General features: G+C 41.3%; 1 protein-coding gene and 1 pseudogene across 2 annotated transcripts; both read left to right on the top strand.

Moving 5' to 3' along the window:
- The first annotated feature begins 4,777 nt into the window (after positions 1-4,777).
- LOC142373335 (argininosuccinate synthase pseudogene) lies at positions 4,778-6,094 on the top strand (annotated as a pseudogene).
- Positions 6,095-18,696: 12,602 nt separating this feature from the next.
- Positions 18,697-26,929, top strand: slc5a1 (solute carrier family 5 member 1). 2 transcript variants are annotated; one of them, XM_075455248.1, is made up of 11 exons: positions 18,697-18,801; positions 18,889-18,994; positions 19,407-19,487; positions 19,585-19,793; positions 22,157-22,292; positions 22,460-22,567; positions 22,677-22,827; positions 24,168-24,336; positions 25,158-25,373; positions 26,283-26,385; positions 26,482-26,929. In XM_075455248.1, the coding sequence occupies exons 1-11, from the start codon at positions 18,706-18,708 to the stop codon at positions 26,694-26,696; spliced, it is 1,590 nt and encodes a 529-aa protein (XP_075311363.1). In that variant the 5' UTR covers positions 18,697-18,705; the 3' UTR covers positions 26,697-26,929. The 2 variants fall into 2 exon arrangements, with proteins under 2 accessions (XP_075311363.1, XP_075311364.1); XM_075455249.1 differs by having other exon boundaries at positions 26,283-26,400.
- The last annotated feature ends 1,012 nt before the right edge of the window (positions 26,930-27,941 follow it).

The raw sequence follows: 27,941 nt of genomic DNA, 5'->3' as shown, positions 1-27,941 counted from the left end.
CGCAGTAGTGCATAGAATTCAAATCAAATGTCGAAAGTGTGACATTTTACGATTACATAAAGAATATTAGCTCACCTTGAATTTAATGGCAGCAAGTCTCATAAAAGGTTGAGAACAAGCACAACAAAATGCTGAAAAAATAACCTGTACAAAAAAGAAACAGGAGGAACATGTAGCAACTAACTAGGTAAATCAGCAACAGATCAGTAACAAATTGATTTGAACAACTTAACTGCTGGCAGCCAAGAAACTGGACTTTGCTACTATGAAGTCTCCAGTGGTAGACAGTAACGGAGTACATTTACTTTTTAAGGTTGTTTAACATTAATATGAATTCCCCTAGCCTGCCTGCGGTCCCCCAGTGGCTAAAAATGACGATAGACCTAAACCATGCAATGGAAATTATTCTCCGCCTTTGGTAATGTGACCATGCAGATGGCCTGATCGGGAAAGCCGCCTCACATGACGTGGAGGTTGTTTCCCCCCAGAGCCAATAAACTGCCTTTCCCCGCCACAGCTCTTTGGCAAGCTCATTGCTCTGTACATGGATGTACAAAATCTAATTTCGGCCGCTTGTATTCGAGATCTCATTCTCTCGGTCATTACCCACAGCTCGTGACCATAGGTGAGGGTAGGAACATAGATTGACCGGTAAATCGAGAGTTTCGCCTTCTGGCTCAGCTCCTTTTTCACCACGACGGGCCGCTGCAGAGCTCGCATCACTGCAGACACCGCACCGATCCGCCTGTCAATCTCCTGCTCCATTCGTCCCTCACTTGGGGAAGGATCTCTTTCCCGAGAGTAAGTAATTTAACGCTCTATAATTGTGTTGCTTTCCTGTATGTACAGTATAGTTACATATCTTGTTACCACAAGAAAGGGTTTGTATCGTTAGCTATGCAGCTAATAGCATCTGCAAGCACTTATCTTTGCCAACCTAATTTGCATTTAAAGCTGCAGGCCCTAAACAGCTCATTCTGAGGATTCTAAGGAAAGCTCATTTTTGGGACTGGCTGTAATTCTGCACTTCTACTTGTAGTTGAGAAAAATTTACTATGAGTATCAATACTTTGACTCAAGTACTGGAGTTCAGTACTTTGTCCACCACTGGAAGTCATGCAGATAGATGCATCCATGAAGATGCAGCTTGAGGTTTAGCTTTGACTTTACATTTAGCGCTAGAAGATGCTGGATTACAAAAAAAGAATTGAAAAGTTCAATTTGTCTTACCACAAAACAGTTTTCCACTTTGTCTCTTCCCATTTGCTTTGTACATGAATTCCTGTGTGATCTAATGGACGGGGTATTGTGAGTTGGACATACTGGGGATCTACTCAAATGGCTGCTGCAGGGCCAAAGTGCAAGCTCCAGCTGAACACCCCGGCGCCCTCTCATTGCCCATGTCTACTACCGAACATGAGTACAGTAGCTCCCCGAGTGTAAAACTTTCAGCCTTTGTCATGACTTGATGTTACAATGCAACTCTATTGCAAGAAATTGATGCACACCCAGAGACAATGATCTAATTACAGCCATTGCCAATGAATCTGACAAATTACTCTTCACCGTTCACTAAGTGCACAAGTGCACAATAAGTCCAACAATTTAATCCATTTGCTAATACATATCTGCTGCAATGAAAATAACCATTCTTCATTCAGCATGTGAATGACCAAATTTGTCTGCTGTTATGTCTTCAGTGCAATTTCGTTGTGTGTAAGAAATTGGGAAATGATGAAAGCAGCCGGTACACAACTCCAGCTTTAAAGATAAATTGTCACTTTATAACGTTTCATTTTAGAGGTATTTTGAATTGGTCATTTTCAAAACTGTTCATGGCTTGTCCCATACTCCCATAATATAAACATCCCATACATAATTTTGTAGGTGCCTCTCTAATTTCTGTTCTTCCCGAAAATCTCTAAAATATGCAACAGCAAAAAGCACAGAGATTGCCAAGAACAGTAACCTTGACATAATATTTTAAAATATTCAATAATATTTTGAAAAGCCTTCAAAATATTAGCAAATGTATTCATACTATGGTTGTGGACGTTAGATTTGACATTTAGAACCTGATTGATAAATGGAAAATCAAACAGACAAAAGGAAAACTTGGATATAGTATGGAATTTTGCAACTTTTTTGCTTTTGTTTTTAATCGTGAAACCAATAATGGATGAAGCACTATGTTACCACTTGAGCTGCTCACAAGAATACTCCTTTGCATGAGTCTATCTTTTGAGGCTGGGTCTGCAGCCTCGTTTCCCTGGTTCAGTTAACAGGGCCTTCTGCAGAGTTTCCTTAATCATACAAATTTTATTTGTATTATTTTATTTTTATAAGACACACGTCTCTGTGCTTACTTCAAGGCACAGCTCTGTAAAGACATATTTTTCCCAAACGCTATAGACAGCTAGGCATCAGGATTACAGGATACAACAATCCATTTCTTGCACTATCAGAACTGTTTATGGTTTCCCAGCACTGGGAAATAATCAGCTTCCTTGTGTGTTTGTATTGCTCTTATGCTCAGATTTCACATCACTGGGCTGAACAACAACAATGGCAGTATTTCTCTCCATTAGGACCCGTTGGAAAGGCCAAAGCTATTTCTCTGACTTGAAATCAGGACTAAATTCAACAAATGTAACCAAGCCTTAATCCTCACAGAACATGGCCTCTTTCCAGTAATTGATTCTCATTCAAGTGATATTGATTGTGCCCATTTAGAGATTTCAAGCAGCCATTTGTAACAGTATCAGTCTGATAACTCTCCCATCTGGCTCCTTTACGACCGCCTCCTGTCCACACAGCCACGGCTCTCGTATTTCAGTGAAGGGCTCGTATTTAGTGGCTCTGACGCCGTGATAGTTGTATTTCTTTTTCTTTTGTCTTTATTGACACAGACCCGATCCACCATATGTTACTCATTATCAGATTTCTCATTAACTAACTGGCTGTCTTTACTAATTGTAACATTTTGTAATCATATTATATATTTTTTTAAATGGAAATATTTGATTTCAAGGTGACTAGAGACAGGTGTGGTAGTTGGCACTTTCGCCTTCCAGCAAGAAGGTTCCTGGTTCAAATCTCAGCTTGGGAACTTCAGATGTGGAGCTCTCCAGGTGCATGCCGGGGCTTTCTCTGGGTACTCTGGCTATCCCCACAGTCCGAAAGCACACGTTAGTTTTAATTCGTGATTCTAAATGAACTGTAAGAGTAAATGTGATCTTGCCAGGCAACATGTCCCCTCCCTCCCCCAGGGGACTCAGATCAATTTAAATTAATGTGACCAGACCATAGGAGAAATGGACACAACAAAATAAATTTGTGGGTTTGTTTATTCCCAGACTGTACTTTATTTGAAAAGGCACAGCATTAACTTTGTAATTCTGTGTGAAATATTACAGTTACCAGAAAACCAAACCAAAAATAATTTCCTACTATCTCTCTTTTGTAGGCTAGCTTCAGTTTTGTGAACGTTAATCCGGTAATACAGACAACAGTAGTGGCTATCTCTTTCTGTAAACAGAAAATAAACACACAAAAAATGAATGAATAAAATACACATTTCTAGCCACTCTGGATACCATCCTTTTATAATAAACACCATTACAGTAACTCAAATGCATATATAAATATATATAAACAAAGTGCATTTTTTTATCATCTTCTAACTAAAAAGAATTCACTCACTCCTCACTTGGAGTCGAAGAGCCTCACGTCACGCTCGACGCCGCTCAAACTCGGCTCCTTCTCCCCTCTGCGAGGCACACCAACACAACATATTACAATTTCATAAAATAAACAAAATCTGATGACCTAGCGGTGCTAATCAGTGTTTGAACTGCATATTAATAGCGACTTACGCTGTCCCGACGCCGTAACAGGTGGGCTCTCGGCACAGAGGAAACTATGAAAAACACTCTGAACCAGTCCTCGGCAACAAACAAACAGGTACACTCTCCAGTCCCGAATGTCAACCTGTGGGCTCACAAAGTCTCTCCACCATGGATTGCAGAACCTAATCTTGCGGTTTTACTCACTTTTCTCCGAGTTATTCACACAAGTAACATGCACGTGTTAACGCCATTATCTGCTCTGTTTCTCCAATTCGCGGTACTCGCGTCTTTCGTTCTTTCGCAACTCTCGCAGGAGTTTCCCCATACGCAGCTCTTAAAGTGACAGGACACTTAATAAAACACACCACAGAGACAGAAAACACCATCAGCCGTGTTCACCTGGCTACATTCTCCCCTGCTACAAGTCAACGTCCTCGGTGACTTATGTATCCTTAGCCCCATTAAGTTGTGATGAATAAAGGACCATTCCTGCTAACACCTGAGACAGTAAATCTGGACTAAAGGACACCGCGTTACATGCAGACATGGGCAAGTTAAAAGGGTTTCTGTTTTGTCCCGCAGTTGTTCTCTGACTCCTGTGTGGAGGAGGAACGGGTGTGTCTCCATTGACAGTTGCCTCCTTTCTCCTGCGGGGAGCAGGTACAGGCCTCTCCTTTGACCTCTCTGCAGGCGTGGAGGGAGCCCCGGACAGTGGATGAGGGCGGGGCACTTGTTCCGTCTCCAAGCTCTCTTCCGACATGTCACTTATCTCCTCTTCAAGTCCATCCTCTCTCTCCTCCACACTCTCAGCTCCTTCATTTGGATAGTGCTCCGTCTCAATCCTTGGATCCACATTCTCAAGTTCCTGAAATGCTCCATGCTGAGCTGGTGGATGTGTGACTCTCTCTTCCAGAATGAACTCAGGCTCCATGAACTCCATCTCTGACTCGGATGGTCAGTTTCATCCATGGGGGTAGGTGAACGGTGACGCAGCCTCGGTGCCGGCACAGGACCTACACAGGGCTGCAGGTTAGATCTATGCACCCTCTTTGCTGGCCCACCCTCTAGTGGTTCCACTGTGTACGTGGTACCCTGAACATTAACAACTTTATACACCATGGCTGACCAAGCATCCTGAATCATGTTCCTTCCTGGTGGTCTATAGCGGAGAGGGTGCCCATTTTGTCTCCCATGGAGCTACCGGAAAGGGAAACGACCAGATTCGCTTTGAGTTCACGTGCTACGCTCTGTACCCTGAGGTCAAGATTATCGCGTCGTGGAGGATCCCTGAATATGCACAGAAACATGGCATCCCAGTGCCTGTCACTCCTCAGGCACCCTGGAGCATGGATGCAAATCTTATGCATATAAGCTATGAGTCTGGCATCCTGGAGAATCCCAAGAGTCATGCTCCAGCCGACCTATATCTGATGACCAAAGACCCCCAAGATTCTCCCAATGCCCCAGATGTGCTGGAGATGGAGTTTAAAAACGGAGTTCCTGTTAAAGTGATCAACGAGAAGGAGGGGAAATCCAAAGATACACCACTGGATATTTTCTCTTACCTCAATGAGATAGGCAGAAAGCACGGCGTAGGTCGGATTGACATTTTAGAGAACCGTTTCATCGGCATGAAGTCACGAGGCATATATGAAACTCCTGGAGGCACCATTCTGCTGAAGGCCCATTTAGACATTGAGACATTTACCATGGACAAAGAGGTGCGCAGGATCAAGCAGGGACTCGGTATCAACTTGTCTGAGCTTATCTACAATGGTTTCTGGTACAGTCCAGAGTGTGATTTCGTGCGTCACTGCATTGCCAAGTCGCAGGAGAATGTGGAAGGCAAAGTACAGCTGTCTGTCTTCAAGGGTCAGGTCTACATCCTGGGGCGAGAGTCTCCAAAGTCCCTGTATAATGAGGAGCTGGTCAGCATGGACGTGCAGGGAGACTACGATCCATGCGATGCTTCTGGATTCATCAGGATTAACGCTGTGAGGTTAAGAGAAAATCACTGTATGCAGGGTTTCTCCGGCACCAAGAAGTAATTGTCGCAGTCGTGTGATTCACCTTCTTTTCCTCCACCTTGTGTTGAACACTAATAGATTGAAATTCTGTGCCTTTTGTTGTCTAGTGTTAGTTGTATTAGCATCAGATCCAGGCTCATAGAGGCAAAACATTTTACAGGCAGTGAACCGAGGAGCAAGTAGATAGAAGACTTGTGAAACTGTGGCAGGGAAATGTTGTAAATCGGGTCTATGAATCGGGTGCATGAATAGCTATTAAAAATGTGTGTGGCTTGTGTTTTATTTACTGTTTCATTCTTGGCATAGGTAGCTTAACACTGAAAATAAAATAAGTGAAATGTGAAAAAAAAAAAAAGAAAAACACAAACTGTCCCTTCCATCCATCATCTTCCGCTGGTCCGGGGATCGGGTCGCGGGGGCAGCAGCTTGAGCAGAGAGACCCAGACGTCCCTGTCCCCGGCCACTTCCTCCAGCTCTTCCGGGGGGACCCCGAGGCGTTCCCAGGCCAGCCGAGAAACATAGTCTCTCCAACGTGTCCTGGGTCTTCCCCGGGGCCTCCTCCCAGTGGGACGGGCCCGGAACACCTCACCAGGGAGGCGTCCAGGAGGCATCCTAACCAGATGCCCGAGCCACCTCATCTGACTCCTCTCGATGCGGAGGAGCAGCGGTTCTACTCTGAGCCCCTCCCGGATGACCGAGCTTCTCACCCTATCTCTAAGGGAGAGCCCAGACACCCTGCGGAGGAAACTCATTTCGGCCGCTTGTATTCGCGATCTCGTTCTTTCGGTCACTACTCACAGCTCGTGACCATAGGTGAGGGTAGGAACATAGATTGACCGGTAAATCGAGAGCTTCGCCTTCTGGCTCAGCTCCTTCTTCCCCACGACGGGCCGGTGCAGAGCCCGCATCACTGCAGACGCCGCACCGATCCGTCTGTCAATCTCCTGCTCCATTCGTCCCTCACTCGTGAACAAGACCCCGAGATACTTGAACTCCTCCACTTGGGGAAGGATCTCATTCCCGACCCGGAGAGAGCATTCCAAACTGTCCCACCTGAACATTTGGACAGTACACTCGCTCTTGCTGCCGAGCTACTCTTTCCTCAGCCTTTCGTTCAGCACACTCTCTCGCTCTGGCATGAGCATCTTGAAGACGCTCCTGGTGTACAGCTAACCAGTCTGGTTTATCACTGTTCTCCTGTTCGTGGCCCAACAGTGCATCAATAGGAAGGTGAGGGTGAACTCCGAACAGCAAATAGTAGGGTGAATACCCTGTGGTCGAGTGTGGTGTGACATTGTACGCATATACTAGCTCTGACAGGTGTTCAGGCCAACGCCGCTTTTTTTCAGGGGGAAGTGTACGCAAGAGGTCATGCAAAGTGCGATTGAACCGTTCACACTGGGGTTCCCTTGAGGGTGATGTGGTGTTGTTTGGGTTTTCTTCACTCCATACAATCTGCATAACTCAGCGATCACAGCACTTTCAAAATTCCTACCCTGATCAGAGTGCAGGCGTTCTGGCACTCCATACTTCAGAAACCACTCTTTCAGGATGACTTTAGCAGTGGTATCTGCCTTTTGATCACGTGTAGCAAAGGCCTGACTGAACTTAGTAAACACATCTGTCATTACAAGTACATTTTCACGACCATCTGTGGCACGTTCCAATGTTGTGTAATCCATAGCAACCACTTCAAGTGGGCGTGTGGCTAAGAATGGGGTGTGGGGTGCCTGAATCTTTGGCTGTGGCATTTTTGTTAACACACACCTCTGACATTTCTTCACCCACTGCTCAACATCTACATGCATGCCCACCCAAAAACATCTTTGTCTCAGCAGGCCCAACGTTCTTTCGATTCCTTGATGCCCCATCTGATCGTGTACACTTTTGAGAACCTGGTCTTTGAGGCTGTCTGGCAGCAGTAGCTGATGACAGATTCCAGTATGAGCATCTTCAATCACTCTGTACAAAAGTCCATCTTTCTCTTGTAGTCGCGACCAGTTTCAACAAGGAGCGGACTGGTTTTGTCAGAGTTCTCTTGTCCGGGTAAGTTGGTTTCTTTTGTTTATCCCAGAACCCTCTCAAAACTCTGATCACTGGGTCGGACTGTTGGAAGCTCTGGAGCTCTGCTTTGGAATATCCAGGGAGTGTAGGAGTGTTATCCTGGACCGCTTCATGAGCCCCTGTCTCACTGACTTCAGACGCACTTACTTGTCTGAGCTTACAGCACTCAACACCTGCTGTCAATAGATCTAAATCTAGGGCTGTGCCTGGCCTGAGAGTGTTACATAGGGCTACACATCCATCAAACTCTGCGTCTTCGCTGTCAGGTTCTGGCTCACCATTTTCTGGTCATCGGGAAAGAGCATCAGCAGCAGTATTACACCGGCCAGGGCGATACTTCACATCGAAGTCGAACACGGCCAGCTGAGCGACCTACCGCTGTTGAATGGCTCCTAAACTAGCCGTGGAGAGGTGGCACAGGGGGTTATTATCGGTGATGATTGTGAACTTTGACCCCAAAAGATAACTCCTGAATTTCTCGGTGACAGCCCATTTTAAGGCCAGGAGCTCAAGCTTCATGCTACTATAATTTTGATCATTCTTTTCTGCCCCTCTGAGCCTCCTACTGGCATAGGCTATGACTGTCTTCCTCCCGCCCTGTTCCTGATACAGTACCGCCCCCAAACCCAGGTTGCTGGTGTTATGGTAAATTTGATGTCTGCTAACCACTTGTCTTTTAAAAGACACCTTGTTGTAGACCCAATGTCTGCAGACCATGTGTCTGTTGATTAACACATTGACAATAATCATTCAAATGACCATTGTCTCCGGATTCTGCATCTCCCCAAAGTGCGAGACTTTCCCCCAGGGGGTGTGGCAAGGAGACAGTTGAAAGAATACACACCTGAAAGAATCAAACCCTTCCCCTTTCTGTATAAATGCATCGTATTTCCTTTGTTCTGGGTCTCTTCTCACCACGAACGCTGACTGGTGAGGATTGACCTCTTTTGCAGAAGAAAATAAACACGTGGCCGGCCGGCACAAACATTGAAAGTCTATATTTCACTTCTCATCAGATGTAATAGGATGGTAAGCAAAATCTTAGTAGGGAGTTAAGACAATAATTCCATAACAATTTGGCGTTGTCGGCAGGATCTCACGCGCAATCGTTTGGGACGAGACACGGGAAGCGATTGGCCGTCCTGAATTATATAATTCAGCCTCCGAACGTCTGTTTAGTTTTTAAGACGGGAGGGCTAACCGTGTAATGTCCTAGATCGTTGCCGCTGAGATTCAACGGACATAATTCAGCGAAAAACCATCTGGTGAGTACTGAAATATTGACTTCTAAATTATTATTTCAAATTTGGGTTTTAGCATTTCCATTTCTCATGATCTTAGCAGGTGGCAAAGTTTTTTGCTGCTTGTGAACTTAAGAAAACGAAGCAGGGACGTTAAATGTTGTAAATGTTGTCTAATGTAGTTTTTTGCTGCTTGTGAACTTAAGAAAACGAAGCAGGGACGTTAAATGTTGTAAATGTTGTCTAATGTAGTTTTTTGCTGCTTGTGAACTTAAGAAAACGAAGCAGGGACGTTAAATGTTGTAAATGTTGTCTAATGTAGTTTTTTGCTGCTTGTGAACTTAGAAAAACGAAGCAGACGGGTGAATGTGTTTGTCAGAAGGGTGAATGTGTTTGTCAGAAGGGTGAATGTGTTTGTTTGTAGTTTTTTGCTGCTTGTAAACTTTAAGAAAAACGAAGCATGAGGAAAGTTAAATAAATGTAGTTTTTTTACTACTTATGGAATAATCGGGTCAGTCGTACGACGCTTCCTATTTGGAATGGGGGGCAGGGTCCCCGTTGAGGGAGCGCAGCCTCCGGGGAGGGCCACTTGTTGACGTTATGAGAAAGAAATGTGGGGGGAAAAAGGTTAAAATATCTAAATGTTTGGGTTCCCAATAGGGGGTCCCTTAGTTTAAAAGACATATCAAAGTTAGAAGAAAAACTGAAGAAAAGGGAACGGGAAATAATAAGACAGAACAAAATTCAAAGAGATTGTTTACAAAGGACAGAGGCAGAGACACGAGGTGAGAGATATACACAGATACAGATTCCATTTACATGCGAAGGAGTTGAAACCAATGGCGGCTGGATTCTAATCTCAACGCACCAACTCCTTCACACACCTCGTCTACCACACCCTGAACATGACTTTTGCTACCCAATGGAAATTGCAAACTTTAACATGCTTCTGAGTTTTGTTTCAGCCAAGAAAAGCAAACGACTTTAAGACACCAGAGGACCTGGAATGCATTCCACCTGATGAGGAAGGCTGGTTAAAGGAGAGGTTTGACAAACTCGCATTGAAACACATTTATTGGACACAACATAAATGTGCTGCACTAGTCTCATTCAGGCCCACACATCCCACTAGAAGAACACACATCAGATAGTTGGGAAGATTTAAGCCCCATTATAAAATCATGTAAGCGTGCAGCCGATTAGCAAGAAAATCTGATCAATCTGGTTTATGTTTCTCACCTACACTGCAGTGGTACAAAAAAAAAAAAAAAAAAAAGAGAAAAAGTGATTTCTATGTGCACACCCAAAGGAAAATCCAGCTGGTAACTAAAAGCACTTCTAAAAAACTTTTGTTGTTTGTCCAAAGAAAACACTGTACTCAAATAGCCTTACAGGAAATCTCCAAGTCGCTGTGGTAAGTATGATGTTTTTCAAAGTTTGTGAAAATGTTATCATCACTCCAAAATCAGACTTTAAACTTTGTAATTCAGTTAAACAAGAAGCCATCGATGGAAACTTTGAGTCTCTTAAGACAGCAGGAGTCATTGTCCCAGATGATGATTCTCCAAAACACACACCTTTATTTCCTGATAAGAAGATCAGAGATAAAAAAATCAGCCAACACAGTGGCGTGTTGTTTTTCAGGGTCTGCAAGCAGGTGAGGCAGCCAATTAATACAAAATTTGGTCAACTTTTTCAGACATCTAATTTGAGGCTCCAGGTTTACACAGGAAGCTAATTCTGGTTTGCTTTCAACTTCAGCACACGAGGCCATAAATTCACACGTCTGTTTCAAGAATACTGTGAAAGCCAATGAAACGCTCAGACAGTCTTGAATCCTTTGTTTTTCTCTCCAGACACTACTTCGTTACAATATGCTGATGACCTAAAGATTTGCATCCCACTTTGCAGGTCTATTCTGATGTAACTCTCCTGGTCCCATGCTGTGTCCAGAATTTCACTTGAACAAAAGACTTCCCAGCTCTTCACAGCATGATGGCTACAATACAACACAATGCTTTTAGATAATCTGATGACAAACCCATTTTTCCATCATGACAGAAATTTCAGGTTGCAAATGCTTTGCTCACACTATCAACATTCAGGTCTCTCTCTAGGAAATGCAGGCGCGAATGCCACTGCAAACAGAGCGACACTCCAACACACTGATCCTTTATTTGTATAAATTCCTGTTACTATTCCCAACTTTCTTACAGCGATACAGTCCTTTGCCACACCACAGGAAAAGACGGTGTGGAGACATTGCAGTGCCACACAAAAGGAAGCTGTGTGGTGGGGACCTGACAATAAACCGTGCTGCCTAAACATTTCTTTCCTCACTTTGCATAACTGACACATGGGTTGTACCATGTGTCAAAAGGTGGGAAGAATAATGCTATAACCCAACACTGTTTTCACTAAAGGATTTTCAGATTTTCTTCAAGTTTCATCAATCATGAATGGTTTGTGCAACGCATAACAGGTAAAACAAAACGATCACACCCACTCACCCACCACAGACAGACCATTTGAACACCTGACGATAGATTTAATAATTGCATAGTAATAGATCGACATGTGGTCGAACTGAATTGAAGTATTCCCAGCAAAATACCAAAAAGGCTCTGCTAACAGAGATTATTCCCAGCTCACTTTGTCAATTCTGCAATAACCCAAATTAATACATTTCTTGCTATTAACCTCAAACAACATTGTTTATAACACCCTGCCAGAAAATGACACTCTAAAATCAAATTAGCGTAGTGTTGTGAGGAAACAGGACTGCCAGGGACAAAAGCCTATTGTCCTTATGCATATTAGAATAAGGAAAACGTTTAACATACACATGAGACCTTTTGCAATTCTTTTACACACGGAGTTTGTAACCAGGCCACTCCATTCCACTCACACAAGGAAATATGTTACAATATTGCAAAACTTATTCTGTCTATCTGTGTCAGCAGGTAAAATCACCACCAGTTTCCACATCACGCCATGCCAGCCTGACGACTGGGTGGGGGTGGAGGGCCTAAGAAGGAAGCACCGGCATTCCAAATGGTAACGAGATCCATTCCAGGGCCTTCTGATGACGCATACCGCTGTGAAGATGGCAGAGAACGACGCGGGTTCACGCCAACCACTGAAGGAAGATCCCCGAGCCAACGGAGGAGCCAAGCTGCCAACCGGAACGACAAGGAGGAACACACGCCGAGGATGAACAACACGAGGACGAATGGTGCAAGGACGCACAGACGCCAAGGAAGATGGATGACATCAGGAACGAACAGTGCAAGGACGCACAGACGCCAGAGAGGACGACGCAAGGAATCAACTTAATAAACGCCAACTAGACGTGTTTCAACAAACTACACCATGGCACGTATTGGTGTGGAATTAAATATCCAAGCTCGGATATGCAACTCGGATATAACAACTCAGTTATAGTCAATGGGTCACCCGACCCACATGGCTCCCAACTTTAACATGCTGTTAGATTTTAAGACGGTCAAGCGGACCTCTGGAACTGAAGACAATCACTCTGATGAATATGAGAACATTACCAACATCATCAAACATATGCAAGATGCCATTCAACCCCCACCAGCAGTGAATGACTTAGAGCCAAGAATGGCCAGCACTGTTTCTCCAATTCGCGGTACTCGCGTCTTTCGTTCTTTCGCAACTCTCGTAGGAGTTTCCCCATACGCAGCTCTTAAAGTGACAGGACACTTAATAAAACACACCACAGAGACAGAAAACACCATCACCCCTGTTCACCTGGCTACATTAAAATTGAATTAATTCCATGCACAATAATCAATATTGTTTCCGAATAAATGAAAAGTAAACGGTACTTACATTAGCTTTGGCAAAATCTGACAGTTAGCTATGAGCTTTAGTGTCACGCTGCTTATACATGTGAGCGATTTCCCCCCGCTCTCAACCCGCCCGCCCGCCCGCCTCGCCTAGGCGTGTCGAAGAACGTTGCCATCGCAACCAAGGTTTGTTTTTGTTCAAAATCTCTGTTCAATTACAAATTGTACAAGTAGATAAAAACTCACCAGGAATACCAACAATGCTGGCCACCTTCACCCAGGCTGCGTTCTTTTTCAAAGCGTCCCTATACATGTATAGGGACTTATCAAATAATATCGGGCTATTCGATACCGCCGCTATTAAAACCTCCTCCATTTTTAAATGTCCCGCGGTGGATTTGGATTCACGTAGTGCTTGTGACGCACCTGACGCTATGACGTTAACGTCATTTGAAACCTATCCCATTGGTTACCGCTTCGCGAACTTCGCTCCTCATTACATTTTTTTCAACCAAGCTCAACCTTTCCGCCCCGCTCGCAAACCGCCCGCCTGCCTCGCTTCCCTACGTCACCACCTTCCGCTTCGCTACCGCTTCCCAACGGAAAATAATGGAACGCCCCGCCTCGCCCTCGTCACACGCTTGCATGTATTACCGGCGTTACTGCTGGACGTGTGTTTTCTTGGTGTTCTTTAGTTTTTCTCCTTAAACTTAAGCTGTTATTTGTTTTTCCCTCACAAAATTATATCAATATTTGTCTTCTCCTAAAATAAAATTTTAAACAGGACATCATAGGGTGGAAATTACTGTACTCCTATGTTCTCTAGATAGAGTTGTAGTACACCACTTGAAACTTGTATTTAAACTTGATATTTTATCATACAGCTATATGCTTTACAGCATGCTGTTATTCTGGGATATGAAAGTTTATGTAACTTAATTTGGACAATATTTCATATAAAGATAACCTTTTATAGAAGGATTTGCAATACCAATGCATGTGTATTAAAAAAGCAAGTTATTCTTAGTTTAGTTTCTCCTCTACCTTTCCCCACAGCGCTGATTGTAAAAGAACACAAATCTTGGACTTGGACATCACCATTACAATGACAGATAAAGCCACAAGCACAAATTCACGAGTTGAAGCACATACATGGATACCTAACTGGATAGAGATGATGGCGAGATGCTGATGTATGAACCCTTTGTGTGTGCACGACTCCCAAGAGAGGGGCAAATTAATACCTCCTACAGACACATCTCTAAGATTACTGGTTGCAAATAATGTGATAAAACACAACAGACTTCAACAAACTAATCACTGCTTATTAAGTCCAAAGTTATTACACCACTTAATCAAAGGACTTTAGCACATAATTATTCTGAATTACAGGGGGTAATAATAAGCACATTTTACATTTTGAACATGCAATCACTGTGGCCACTGTAATTCAGCTTGTGTATGTGTGTGTGGCTGAATCGTTTAGCTCCTTTAGAACCCTTATAGTTTATCTCTGTATTTAATCTTATTCTAAGGCTATTCGAAAGGTATTCTAAGGCAAACCTATATCGATGCATTTTATAGCAGGAAATTCCTTTTATTTCTGTCCCAGTTTGGCAGACTTTGTCTTGTTTATTATCATATTAGTGGTGATACTCTGTAAAATCTCCATATGCAGAAAAATGACAGTTTTTACTCATTACGACTATCTTTTTGTGTGGTTGAATTTGATAACTAAACACTAAACAACTGAACATATAGATAAGGTGATTGTTTTCTTCTGGGTTTCAAGAAGGGTCAACAAGACTTTTTCTGTCCTATTTGTGAATATCATATTTGATTATTATTTTTTCATACCAGTGCCCACAGGACTTGCATTGTGTGAGCATCCAGGAAGTCCTAAAGGCAACTCTGGAAATCCACACATATAAATATAGTGCTTCTCTTATGTTTTCTCTGAAACAGATTTTCTTGTCTGTCATTCGTCTGACATCTGAGATGTTTCAAATTTTTCAACCTGACACAATCGATTCACAAAGCAGGAAAAAACAAAACGTTACTCTCTGTTTTTGTTACATTTTTCACAAAAAGCAAATAGTCTGCCAATCTAAATGTGGTTCACTGAACTGATGGAATAAAACATCATACCATACCAACTTTATTTATAAAACACTTTCACACAACCACAACCGAAACAAAGTGCTGTATCTGAAAAAAATATCTTATCTAAGGTTTTATTAAGTCAATAATGATAGAGGAGAGATTCTGTTGTAACTCTCTAAGTTGCCTGTTTGGGTAATGGCCCAAAACACTGACTTGGAGGTCGAGAAGTATGAAAATCCAATACATTTTTCCAGGTCAGATTGTTAAAAACAAGATTTAAACATAACTTGTGCAAGCTGTGAGGCATTTGACTCATACAGGAGTTTCACTGTCCTGTAGAGACACCTACTGGCTGCAGGGAGCACCATCTTCACATGTGGAGCTCTTTATGGTCATTTATGTAAACGAAAGGTGGTTTTATAACAAGGGAAGAGGAAGAAAAAGGGATCGATTCTCAGACTAAATCTGAATACATTTTGATAAACCTGCAAGCTCGCAGCCCATCCAACTGAGACTCTTGCTTTGTTCTTTCTTTTCCCTTTACAATTATCTGGGATTTTTCTGTGGATGTTACTTTTGTATTGAATGAAAGATCAGGAGCCGAAGATAGTTTCTTAACTCATTTTCAGTTTTGCCCCTCCCCTAAACATCAGCCCATGGGATAATTATTAACGCACAGATAAACGTGTTTATCATGGACAATTAATGTTCACTATAGATGGGTGAAGGTCAGGTTAAGTGCTTTTTTGTTCGTCATATAATTATGAAATTAATATGTTCAACCGTAAAGATCAAAAGTGGAGGTCAAGCTTTGATCAAAATATTTTACATAATTAATCATTTTGTTGTAGAGTTAGTTGTGATGTGTATTATTTGTATGTGAGCTGCCAAAGATATTTTTATGACACTTATGACAGTAAATATCAGTAAGATTTGTCAGCAATTTAATGGTTAGTCCTGTTTTACTCACAGGTGTGACAAGTGACAAAATGAGTGTGCTGTAGAAGGCAGGCTTGCTCTCTGGGGTTAATGTCCATCTCTAGTATCCTTGTTTTAACTCCTGTGTGTGTTGTTCAGATATTTGGGAATCATTTTCATGATTTATGCAAATAAATGGTACCTGTATGGATTTTCTGTAAAGATGTATGAGAACACATATTTACACAGTGCCCCTTACCCCTCCCTCTCCCGTCACACATATTTTTCATAATGTCAGCCCAGTAGGAAGTCGGTAAAGTGAATAGGAGATAAAGAAAGGGAAAAATAGGTGATGGGTACACATGCTGACTCAATAAAAACAGTATTTTATGCAATAGTGAGTTCTTGTTGGTTGTAAAGTCAGCATGTTGATGGGTCCCCCAACTAATGTGATACCATTACAAGATAAGCTCAAGTCTTTTTTCCTTTAAGAAACTTTCGCCTCCTAATACTACCCTTTTAACTTTCTGGAATAGATAGTACACATGCATCCAGAGTGGTAAAATATCTATGCTACATACTATAAAACTTTCTCTCCTCATGTACTATGAATATAAGCATAAATAAATGTTAAGTGGGGCATATCTATAATCTTTACATAATATTACACAGAATATATTCCCTCGGGCAATAAAATATTTCTCCATCCGCCCTACATTTGTAATTTAGTTTTTTGTTTTAGAAACGTAAAATGCCTCATTAGGAAAAGGAAGCTGCACTTTTATAGATAAATGTAATCAGGTAGAGAGAGGGTTTAATGGATGCCCATTTTTGCTGACAGCTCATAACTGGGGTGCAGATAGCACCTGTTATGTATTACATACTGTGTAAAGTATTGTTGAAAAAAAGAAAACATAATGTGGTGTAATAATGCAGTGAACATAGTGTGAGTGACCGTCAGGTATAATTTTAAAAAACCAAACCAAGGGTTAAAAGGAACAGTCGCTTTTCTTTTGGTATTTACTTAGGTCGATAATTAACAGCATTATTTGCTGAAAGGTTACACATTTTAACACATTTCTTTCGACATGAACACATTCATGTACAAGCGAGGTTGAGAATGCCTTTTCAACCAAACACAATTTAAAAGAGAAATGAACAAACTGACTTATTGTCCCCTCCCCCATCCCATCTTTCTCTTTCTATCATACACACACGGACGCACGTGCACACTCGCCGAAGATATAAAGGTGTCTGTGCAAAACCTTCACTCATAGTGGACTGACGCCTTCAACTCTCCTGTTCTGCACTCTCCCTCCCAGCAAAATGACTCGGGATTATTTCGGATTCTCCTTATTACAAAGAGCTGCAAGAAATGCCACAATTGACACTACAGCCCTCAATAATCCAGCTGATATTTCCGTTATTGTGATTTATTTTTTGGTAGTCTTAGGTGTAGGAGTATGGGTGAGTATATCCATCAGTAGATTGTTCTTTGAATTTTTCTCTGTGATTCATCTACACATGTAAATGTCTATGTTGTTTTACTCTGATGTAAGAAGTTTAACCCTTTAATACGTTTTTTTTATTGGCTTTACTGTATCTGAACCATTTCTACCACTTGGTTTCTGTATGTAATGCTAAAATAAAGTGTAGTTAGACCATTGCTTTTAAATTCTTGATACTTCTACCATAGAGCATCACCCCATACATTTGAGAAAAGATACATTGATTATGCATCATAATCCAAATGCAGTCACTGACATATGGCTGAAATAGCACTCAAGAGTGTGTTGTTTGATGTACCGTCTAAAATGTGCCCTTGTCATGTTGCAGGCTATGGTCCGCACCAATCGGTCCACTGTGGGTGGCTTCTTCCTTGCAGGAAGAAGTATGGTGTGGTGGCCGGTGGGTATTTTAACCTCAGGATATGATAACTGTAATGCCTACTGAAATTAAGCTCTGTCATACTTTGCCAGTCATTTACCCACAATGGGAGGCCTTATCACCATGGTGATTGTTTTGCAGTAATGGGAAAGATATGACGCTGTGTGTCATAAACAAAAGTATATACATAACGTCATGTTTTATTAGTGTTTATCAGCTTTGCGAATTATCTAGATTTTGTTCATGGTTATGGCTTCCTATAAAGCCACAATCATTTGCACTCTTCAGCTCACCATATAATTCCTCCTTTTATTCAGCCTGAAGCTTTTCTTAATTACTAAAAGCCCAAAAAAAGTGATACTTACATATTTAAATATGGTCTCCACAGATTGGAGCATCCCTCTTTGCCAGTAACATTGGCAGTGGCCACTTTGTAGGTATCGCAGGTACTGCGGCAGCCTCAGGAATCGCCATAGGTGGATTTGAATGGAATGTGAGTAACCATGTTTATGCCATTGTCAAAAATGTGTGAATCATTTAGTAAAGAATGTTGATAGTCTATGAGAGTATGTGCTTGTAGAGGGTGGAAAGAAAATATATATTTTTTTTACAGTTTATAACTAGTTTCTTTTCCTATTTCTGTGTTTCAGGCGCTTATTGTTGTCGTCATTCTGGGATGGCTCTTTGTGCCGATCTACATCAAAGCTGGGGTAAACAATGCACACATATTTGTGCATTCATAGGAGCATTTTGAACAAAGAAAAAGTTAAATCTCATTTGTGGACGTATGTAGGTGGTCACCATGCCCGAGTACCTGAAGAAGAGGTTTGGAGGTCAGCGCATCCGCATCTACCTCTCTGTGCTCTCCCTCATCCTCTATGTCTTCACTAAGATCTCTGTAAGTTTCTGTGACAGCTGCATAAAGTCTTTCTGTTTCAACACTAAAAGCTAACTAACTGAAGTATTACGTCTTTTTCATTTTCAGGCAGACATGTTCTCCGGTGCCATTTTCATCCAGCAGGCTCTGGGGCTTAACATCTACGTTGCTGTTATTGCGCTACTATCGATTACTGCGCTGTATACTGTCACGGGTCAGTCCACAGGATGAATCCGCTTCCTTTTCCACAGATTCACATTTTCCTCATAAACTAAAGCCAGAGAGAAGTATTTTCAATATCAGTGGCACCATGAGAGGGGGTAAAGTCTTCTCAAGGCATTATGTACTGTAGAGATGTAAACACACACAATCCCTTCCTCTCCTGCCAAGTTTATCTGTGGTGTGTTATTGTGGTTAATTACCCGTGGACATCGATAAGCATTAAATGGCCCTCTGCTGCTTTGAAATAACACATACACACCTGAATCTAAGTTTTATGAGACAAGCAGTGAAAGAGCAGTTACATAAAAGCATGATAATATTTTTTTCAGTGTAGTAGGTACAATAATGTGGATCATTTTGAATGAAACCTGTACAGATTGATAAAATGACATGTTGTATCCCAGGTGGACTGGCTGCAGTGATATACACAGACACCCTGCAGACCATCATTATGGTTGTTGGATCCTTCATTCTTATGGGCTTTGGTAATTCTTTTTTTTTTAATCCTTTTGACTTTGAATTATGATGCTGTTTTATTGAGGGGTAAAAGTCTAAGATGATGTGATCTGCACCAATCCTCAGCTTTCAACGAGGTGGGGGGATATGAAAACTTCCAGGACCGCTACATGATGTCAGTCCCCAATATCACGGACGGCATAGACCCATCCTGCTATGAGCCTCGGGCAGACTCCTTCCATATTTTCAGGGATCCAATTACAGGAGACCTGCCATGGCCTGGCTTGGTGTTTGGACTCACTATTCAGGCTACCTGGTATTGGTGCACTGATCAGGTCAGTAAGGCAGCCGACTGTTACGTTACCACTACTTCTGACAGTGAGGATACTTTACTTCTTCTGACTAAGTGCCAGTTGACACCATCTCCTAGCAACAATCCATGCTCATGAACACAGACTTGTATAATTGATTTTCACTCATTTGCACACACATTCATACTGGTTTAGGGCTTTTCACATAGGATGTTATATGTGCTGTGCTTGCCTCTGGGGGTAGGCAAGCAACAGCGCAGACAAAAGGGTGCAATGCAAACATCTTCCAACTTTGGTGCCAGATGTAAGGCCACTGAAAAGAAATCCAGGAAGAAGCTAGTTGTTCCAGCTTTAGATCTGGATGCATGAGGCATCTGTATGATGAAAAGCCCTGGCATTACTGTTACTGTGGCGAAGAAGACAAACAGAAGCTAAGAGGGTTAGACATAAAAAAAGAAGAACCAACAATCACTCTACAGAACGTCTGGCAATATGTCTGTGGTGGGTGATTTGTTGAGACCTGCCAGATTCTCTCAGAATGGATGCTTCACTGATGTGTCACAGAGAGGCACCACGTAGTTAAACTAGTTTTAAATTCAGTGCAGAGCACAAGGATGGCATTCCGTAGCACAGCACACAACCATTCTGGCATCACACAAGATAGAGACATAAACAGGCTCGGAAGCAGTGTTGGTCAAGTTAGTTTTAAAAAGTAATTAGTTGCAGTTACTAGTTACTGCTCCCAAAAAGTAATTGAGTTAGTAACTCAGTTACCACATTGTAAAAGTAATTAGTTACTCAGCAAAGTAACTGTGGCGTTATTTTTTTATGTTCTATAACGCTGTTATGTTCTATAACATCTTTAACATCAAATATGTTTATATTAACTGATTGAAGAATAAAAACACTATATACAGTAATTTAGAACATTCGGTATTTATTTGAACTCAATAGATTGCAGCCTGCCATATGATGCATAGAAATAAAAACATAAATTTTGAATATAAAATGGTGATGGTGGTCACCTGTTTCTGACCCATTTCTGACATTCTTGCCTTTTATCTCCACGAGTGAGAAGTAGTACCGGTACTTCCAGGTAGAGAACGCTACCTTTGAACTTCCCTGGCTCGTCGCTATTGTCGCTGTCTTGTGTGTGTTTAGTAGTAGTGGTCAGCGCGTGCAGTGAGACAGCGTGAGCAGGTCATCCGCCCACCCAGCCAATCATCATCACATTTGCAACGGTGTCATCATCCCAACCCCTGCTCTCTCCAGGCAGCATGCAGCTGATGTGTAGCCGAAAGCCTACAACCAAATTGTAGTAGCAGTAACGATAACAGCGTTGTAACTTGTAACGATGGGAAAAGTAATTAATTAGATTACTCCGTTACTGGAAAAATAACGCCGTTACTCCCAACACTGCTCGGAAGGTAAGCACAGTGCACACATCCTATGGAAAAGTCCCTTTTACCTTACTTGTTTTGGCAAAACTCACTCAAGCGGACTGATAGAGGACATTCATCTATTTTAGTTCAGCCTTAAAGTACTTTTTGAGACTGAGATGCTAAATTTTAAAATGACAATCTTTTGAAGTAGAATCCCAATCCATTATCTGTATCACAATTCTCCCCATACATTTGGCTAAAGTCATGTGATGACATGATTGTAGAGTTGTGCATTTAGTTGCCAGGATACTGAATTTATCCCTTCAACTAAAGGCTATGGCCCAATTCATAAATATCTGCATTTTCTTCTAATTTTAGCAAGATGAGGTGACATGTGTCTCTACACATCTAATGTTTCACTATAGAGATGTTTTATGTGCTCTTTGACAAGTTGGTCTATCTGACCATGCACAGCTCACATTATACAAATACATGACAGAGCCACTTCATGTAAATTATTATCCTAAGTTAGGCTCAGGCCAAAATTAGGGAAAGTGTAACTTAAGGATAGTGTGAGGTTTAGGTTTAAGTTATGTCACTATTAACTTGGGTAAAGGTGTGTATTGTGCAGTGAACTAAATGTGCTGTGACTTCAGATAAACCTATCTGCCGTGCTGTTTTTTGTGTACAAAAAAAAGTGCAGTGCGTCCAATGAGCCTCATCGTAATGTCATAACCAGTCAAGCTTTTGCTTTGTTCTTGTGGTGCAGAAATGTTTCTCCAACACAACCTGCTCTTGAAGGCACATAATGCACCAAATCAAGATACAATAAGTAATACAATATACTGGCCATCTCCAAGAGTGCAACATTTCTTTCTTTCAATTGTAGCAAAACATGAGTTTAAAGTACCACAATACCAGTAACTTTAAGTTTAGTACTTCAGCAAATGTATACAGCAGCAGTATTATTTAGTACTTATCATCACTGCATGAATCTTTCTGTAGGTGATTGTCCAGCGTTGCCTCTCAGCCAAGAATCTCTCTCATGTTAAAGGGGGTTGTATCTTATGTGGCTACTTGAAGCTGTTGCCCATGTTTCTCATGGTTTTCCCCGGAATGATCAGCAGGATCCTCTATCCCGGTGTGTATATTGCAGTTTTTTCAAGTCTGTTCCTTTTGAATTCTGTAAGCAGAATTAAGCTTACTGACTTAAAGTACCTTTGCAGCTTACAGACATCTTACCACAGATACAATTGTGGATATGAAATGTTTCTCAATACACTGTCAATTTTGTAAACTTTAACCTAGATGTGGTGGGTTGCGTGGACCCGGATGAATGTCAGAAATACTGTGGCGCTAGTGTGGGATGCTCCAACATCGCATATCCCAAATTGGTGGTGGATCTCATGCCCAATGGTTGGTGGATTTAGTCTTTTGTCCACAGAAATGTATAGAAATTTTAGCCTCTACTTTAAAGTTTTTCTTATTTCTTTCATCCTGCTTTGAATCTGTTACTCTGTTTCAGGTCTGCGAGGTCTGATGCTGTCGGTGATGATGGCTTCCCTCATGAGCTCCCTTACTTCCATCTTCAACAGTGCCAGCACTCTCTTCACTATGGATATCTACACTAAGGTCCGTCCCGCCGCCAAAGAGAAGGAACTCATGATTGCTGGCAGGTAAAACACATTTTTGGCTTGTCTTGAATATGATTATTGTTTAAATTCCTTAACTGGTTCAGGTCCTACTTAGAAGGCCGGAGTTATCTTGTTACAATTGGCAGCTATGAATCTGAGCGAGTGGCCATGACTTGTGGAGTCCCCCAGGGGTCAATTCTTGGACCTCTTCTGTTTAACTTGTATATGCTCCCTTTGGGTCAGATATTGCAGAATTTTAACATCAATTATCACAGTTATGCAGACGATACACAACTTTATGTGTCTCTGTCACCGGACGACTGCAGCCCAGCAGACGTACTGTGTCAGTGTCTGGAGGAAGTAAACACCTGGATGAGAGAGAATTTTCTACAATTAAATGAAGACAAAACTGAGATCATTCTGTTTGGTAGCAAAGAGAAGAGGGTCAGCGTTGGTAAATATCTTGAGACTCGGGACCTTACAATCACTGACCAAGTTCGTAACCTCGGAGTGTTGATAGACTCAGATCTGACTTTCAGCAGCCACATCAAAGCTGTCACCAAGGCAGCTTTTTACCATCTCAGAAACATCAACAGAATTAAAGGTTTCCTCTCCCAAAAAGACCAGGAGAAACTCATCCATGCATTCATCTCCAGTAGACTCGATTACTGTAACGCTCTTTTAACTGGACTTCCCAAAAAGAGCATTAAACATCTGCAGCTCATCCAGAATGCTGCTGCTGGAGTTTTAACCCGGACTAAGAGATCTGAACACATCACACCAGTTTTGAAATCTTTACACTGGCTTCCAGTCAGTCACAGAATAGATTTTAAAAGCCTGCTGATGGTTTACAAATCCCAGAACGGTTTAGGTCCAAAATACATCTGTGATATGTTCAGGGAATATAAACCCAGCAGAGCTCTTAGATCCAAGGACTCAGGTCAGCTGGTCCTGTCCAAAGTCCAGACTAAACATGGAGAAGCAGCATTTAGCTGTTATGCTGCAAACAAGTGGAACAAACTGCCAGTGGAGATTAAACTTTCACCAAATGTAGACATTTTTAAATCCAGGTTAAAGACATTTCTTTTCTCATGTGTCTATGCATGAAATATCTTTTAACTTATCTAGACTGTTGCCTGTTTTTAAAATCATTTAAATGATTTTATTTGTTTCTCTTTATATTCTTTTATGTATTTTTAATGCTTCTTGCACTCCCTGCTGCAATGCTTTTATTTTATGTAAAGCACTTTGAACTGTTTGTACATGAAATGTGCTATATAAATAAATTTGATTTGATTTGATTTTGATAAATTCCTGACGACAACTGTTACTGTGTGTGTGTGTGTGTGTGTGTGTGTGTGTGTGTGTTAAACTGTATATAGAGTGTTTATCCTGGTCCTGATTGGTGTGAGCATAGCATGGATTCCTGTGGTGCAGTCTGCCCAAAGTGGTCAGCTCTTTGACTACATTCAGTCCATTACCAGCTACCTCGCTCCTCCTGTTGCAGCAGTCTACATGCTTGCCATCTTTTGCAAACGTGTCAATGAGCCTGTGAGTTTCCACTTCAATTCTTTTTCACCATAATTTTCAAATGACTCTTTCTTGTTAAGTTAAAGGAGATTCGTACTAGTCTCATAAACATGTAGTAGATATGAAACTGAAGCCAACAGTGGTTTATCAAGGGTTAGCATGGGGAAGCTGTTAGCTCGTCTATGTCTGAAGGTAACAAATTGTGCTGACAAGCAACAAAAGGATTTTTCTTCAATTTACTGGGCAGTAATATGTCAGTGGGGATTTGTAATGTTCCAAAGTTTCTTGCTTTTTATAAGAAATAGGCTTAGACATGAATCCAGTCTGATAATTTGTGAAACAGTCACATGACAGATAGTATTCATATCAATGTAAAAAAAAAAAAACACCAGCTAAATGACTTTTATTTGTATTTATTTGTGCTGTCAGAACAGTTTCAAACTCAACTATTTAGCAAGCAAAGGAGGATAATTTATGGCAGCAATCGCCTTTGGGTGGTTTTTAAAAGTGATTTTGAAATAATAAGACAAGTATTATCACTTCTACCCTTTGTATAGTTAGCTGTCACTGTGGAACTCAGGCTGCCCTGTATATTATGTGTAGCTCTAATGTAGGACACTAACAATTCACACAACTTTTTAAAAAATGGAATAAACCAGGTATTTTGGCTATAGCTAGTCATTTATCCTGAACAAAACTAATACAGGTATTGATTTAACTCTAAATATGTACCACATGCCCCAAAAACCTTCTTGCCCACTGTGCTGAATATAGCTGTTGTTCTAATAGTGTTTCAGACTGCTGACTTTCTTTCTCTCTTTTGTGTTTCATTCCTTCCTCAGGGTGCCTTTTTTGGGCTCATAATTGGCCTGTTAATAGGCTTGTCCAGGATGATTGCCGAGTTTATTTACGGGACAGGCAGCTGTGCTAATCCAAGTGACTGTCCGACTATTATCTGTGGAGTGCACTACCTCTACTTTGCCATCATTCTGTTCTGCATCTCCTGCATCCTCATACTTGGAATCTCTCTAGTCACCAAACCTATCGAAGAGAAGCATGTAAGTGACCACTGTGAGATAAGGCTACATAAATCATCAACTTCTCAAATCAGTATCACTCACTAGAAAACACTCTCATACCAACTTTGTTCAGTTCAAAGAGAAAGCTTGGGCATCCCTTGGAACATTCAACACTTTGTTGATTTCTGGGGTGAAATGAAGAAAACAAAGATCATGCAGCAAATCAAAAACCTTTTAACAAATGTTAAAATGCTGCTATTTTTGTTCCACTAAAATTCTGACAATTGGAAACGATTGAGTATCATACTCTGTCAGCACCTGGTCCATCGTGCTTTTGTCAAACAGCGGAGCTCTACTCCTGAATTTAAACATTTATTCATCAAATATAAATTGAATATATACATCATATATAAATATAAATTCACACATCCACAGGTCTCTGCTTGTTTCCAAAATTACTATTGATTCTACAGAAATGAACTTCAGAAGTTGACTTTAGTGGTAAGATCACATAAGGTCTCCCTCTGATTGGTTTTTCATATACACGCCCATGTGCAAGCAGAGGTCTCTGCACAATGAAAGTGGGAGTTTCCCCATTCAGGGAGTGTTCTTCAGGCACAAGATAAGATTGACCTGTTAGAATGGAAGCTTGCAAGCGCTCTTAACATGACTATAACAAGTGCTAGCGTGCAAAGACTACAAGTGACTTTGTTTCTTCATTAATTTTTTAGGAAAGCAGCTAGCTTAAATCTAATAAATTCTAAAGATGAACATTTATGGACAAGACCGAATAAGTTATTTCATGGACTCGAGGTCTGCCGCCAAGGCTGTACTTATTTTTTTCACATTAAAAATCGACAAAATGTGTAAATTTGCTGGGGTGTTCAAACATTTGCACACAGCTGTAAATATTTTGTTTAACACCATGTGTCGTGGTGTTTTGACTAGCTGTATCGACTGTGCTGGTCCCTGAGGAATCGTACAGAGGAGAGGATAGACCTCGAACAGGACGACTGGGTCGATACTACCAGTGACAGCATGGACATAGACGGTAATGAGAAGACAGGCATATAATACACGTTAAATATAGATGCTGTCATGCATGGACGTAGATACAAACAGATGTTCTTCTTTGCCTGTATAACAGAACCTGAGGAGGAAATGGGCTGCTGCAAGAAAGCGGTGATGTGCTTCTGCGGACTGGAGCAGTCGAAAGCCCCGAAACTTAGTCCAGAGGAGGAGGCAGAGTTGAAGATGCTGCTCACAGACACCACAGAGAAGCCTCTCTGGAAGAATATCGCCAACGTCAACGCCATCATCCTCCTGTGTGTGGCTGTATTTTTTCACGGCTTTTTCGGTTAGAGAAACTTAGCCGACTTCAATCACTCCCACATACTGTAAATTATTTTCAAGAAACAGGATTTTTTTACTGTATAAATATAAGTTATGACCAAAACAAACTGCCCAGTGATACTCTGTATCATCACTAATGTATTATACTATTGATTTCATCCGGGATCTGAAATGGATTTTTCCCCGAAGGCACTGAACTTTCCTGTTAACTTCCGGGTTTTTGTCATGTGAAGTAAACCAGTTAACTGTTCTGTAATATATTAACACATGTATCATGTTAAAATGGTCCAGAAATATTCATGCATTTGTTATGCATAAGAAATTTGTAACTGTTCCTGGGTCAACCGATGAATGAATTTTCTCCTTGTTTTTGTTTGTTGTTGTTTTTTTTTTTTGGTGAATGGAATGAAAGTAACAACGTACATCAGTGCAGCTCGTGAGGGGAGCTTCAGGTTGGCGCTCATGCTTGTCTTCACTTGTAAAGAACACATTCACATTGTTTGTACTGGTTAAAAATTAAGGATTTAATCCAACGTTATTTAATAACCCTTTATTATAATAATGAAGATCTATATTTAATGATAATTCATTCCAACAACAGGGATTAGTCTCTCGTATTACAGGAAATATAAATCCCTCGCTATTGTCCAAGAGAGTTTACAATGAGTGATAGGATAACTTTTTAAACTCAAGATGCAACATTAAGTCATAAAAAAAAGAGGCACGGCAAGGCACAACATGTTAGTACTTGTAATATTTAACCGATGAAGGACGAGTTTGTAAATTCCCCCCAGAATGTATGCATGTGCTACCTCACACAACTTCAGCTATGTTTTCTCATTACGTGTGCCTAAAGTCCACGAGTCCTTACACTTTTTACATCAAAGCACCTTACTATTTGTTGTTTTAGGTGTTAATGAATGAGAACATCTCTTGGGCATTTCAAATTACTCAAAGCAGTTCACAATGTCTTTGCTTCCCTCTAGTGGTTTGCTGTTGTTTGTGTTCAAAATGTAAAATACATTACTGCGCAAATTTGATCACACTGTTGTAAATTTGACTTTTATCTACTAAATAAATAAATGATAATGATAAATTCACATGATCTCTCAGTTGTTTCCCTGAAGGCGCATTTGTCACTCGTAAAGACACACTTACGGTATTATCTTGGTTTCATTGCCAACTCCTTGGTTAATGTACACTGTCTAAATGACAGTGATATAGGTGCTGCTGTTGAATGTTTTATGATTTTTT

The sequence above is a fragment of the Odontesthes bonariensis genome, chromosome 22 (assembly GCF_027942865.1).
Source record: "Odontesthes bonariensis isolate fOdoBon6 chromosome 22, fOdoBon6.hap1, whole genome shotgun sequence".
NCBI classification, from domain to species: Eukaryota; Metazoa; Chordata; class Actinopteri; order Atheriniformes; family Atherinopsidae; genus Odontesthes; species Odontesthes bonariensis.
This window is presented reverse-complemented; position numbering and strand designations above follow the sequence as displayed.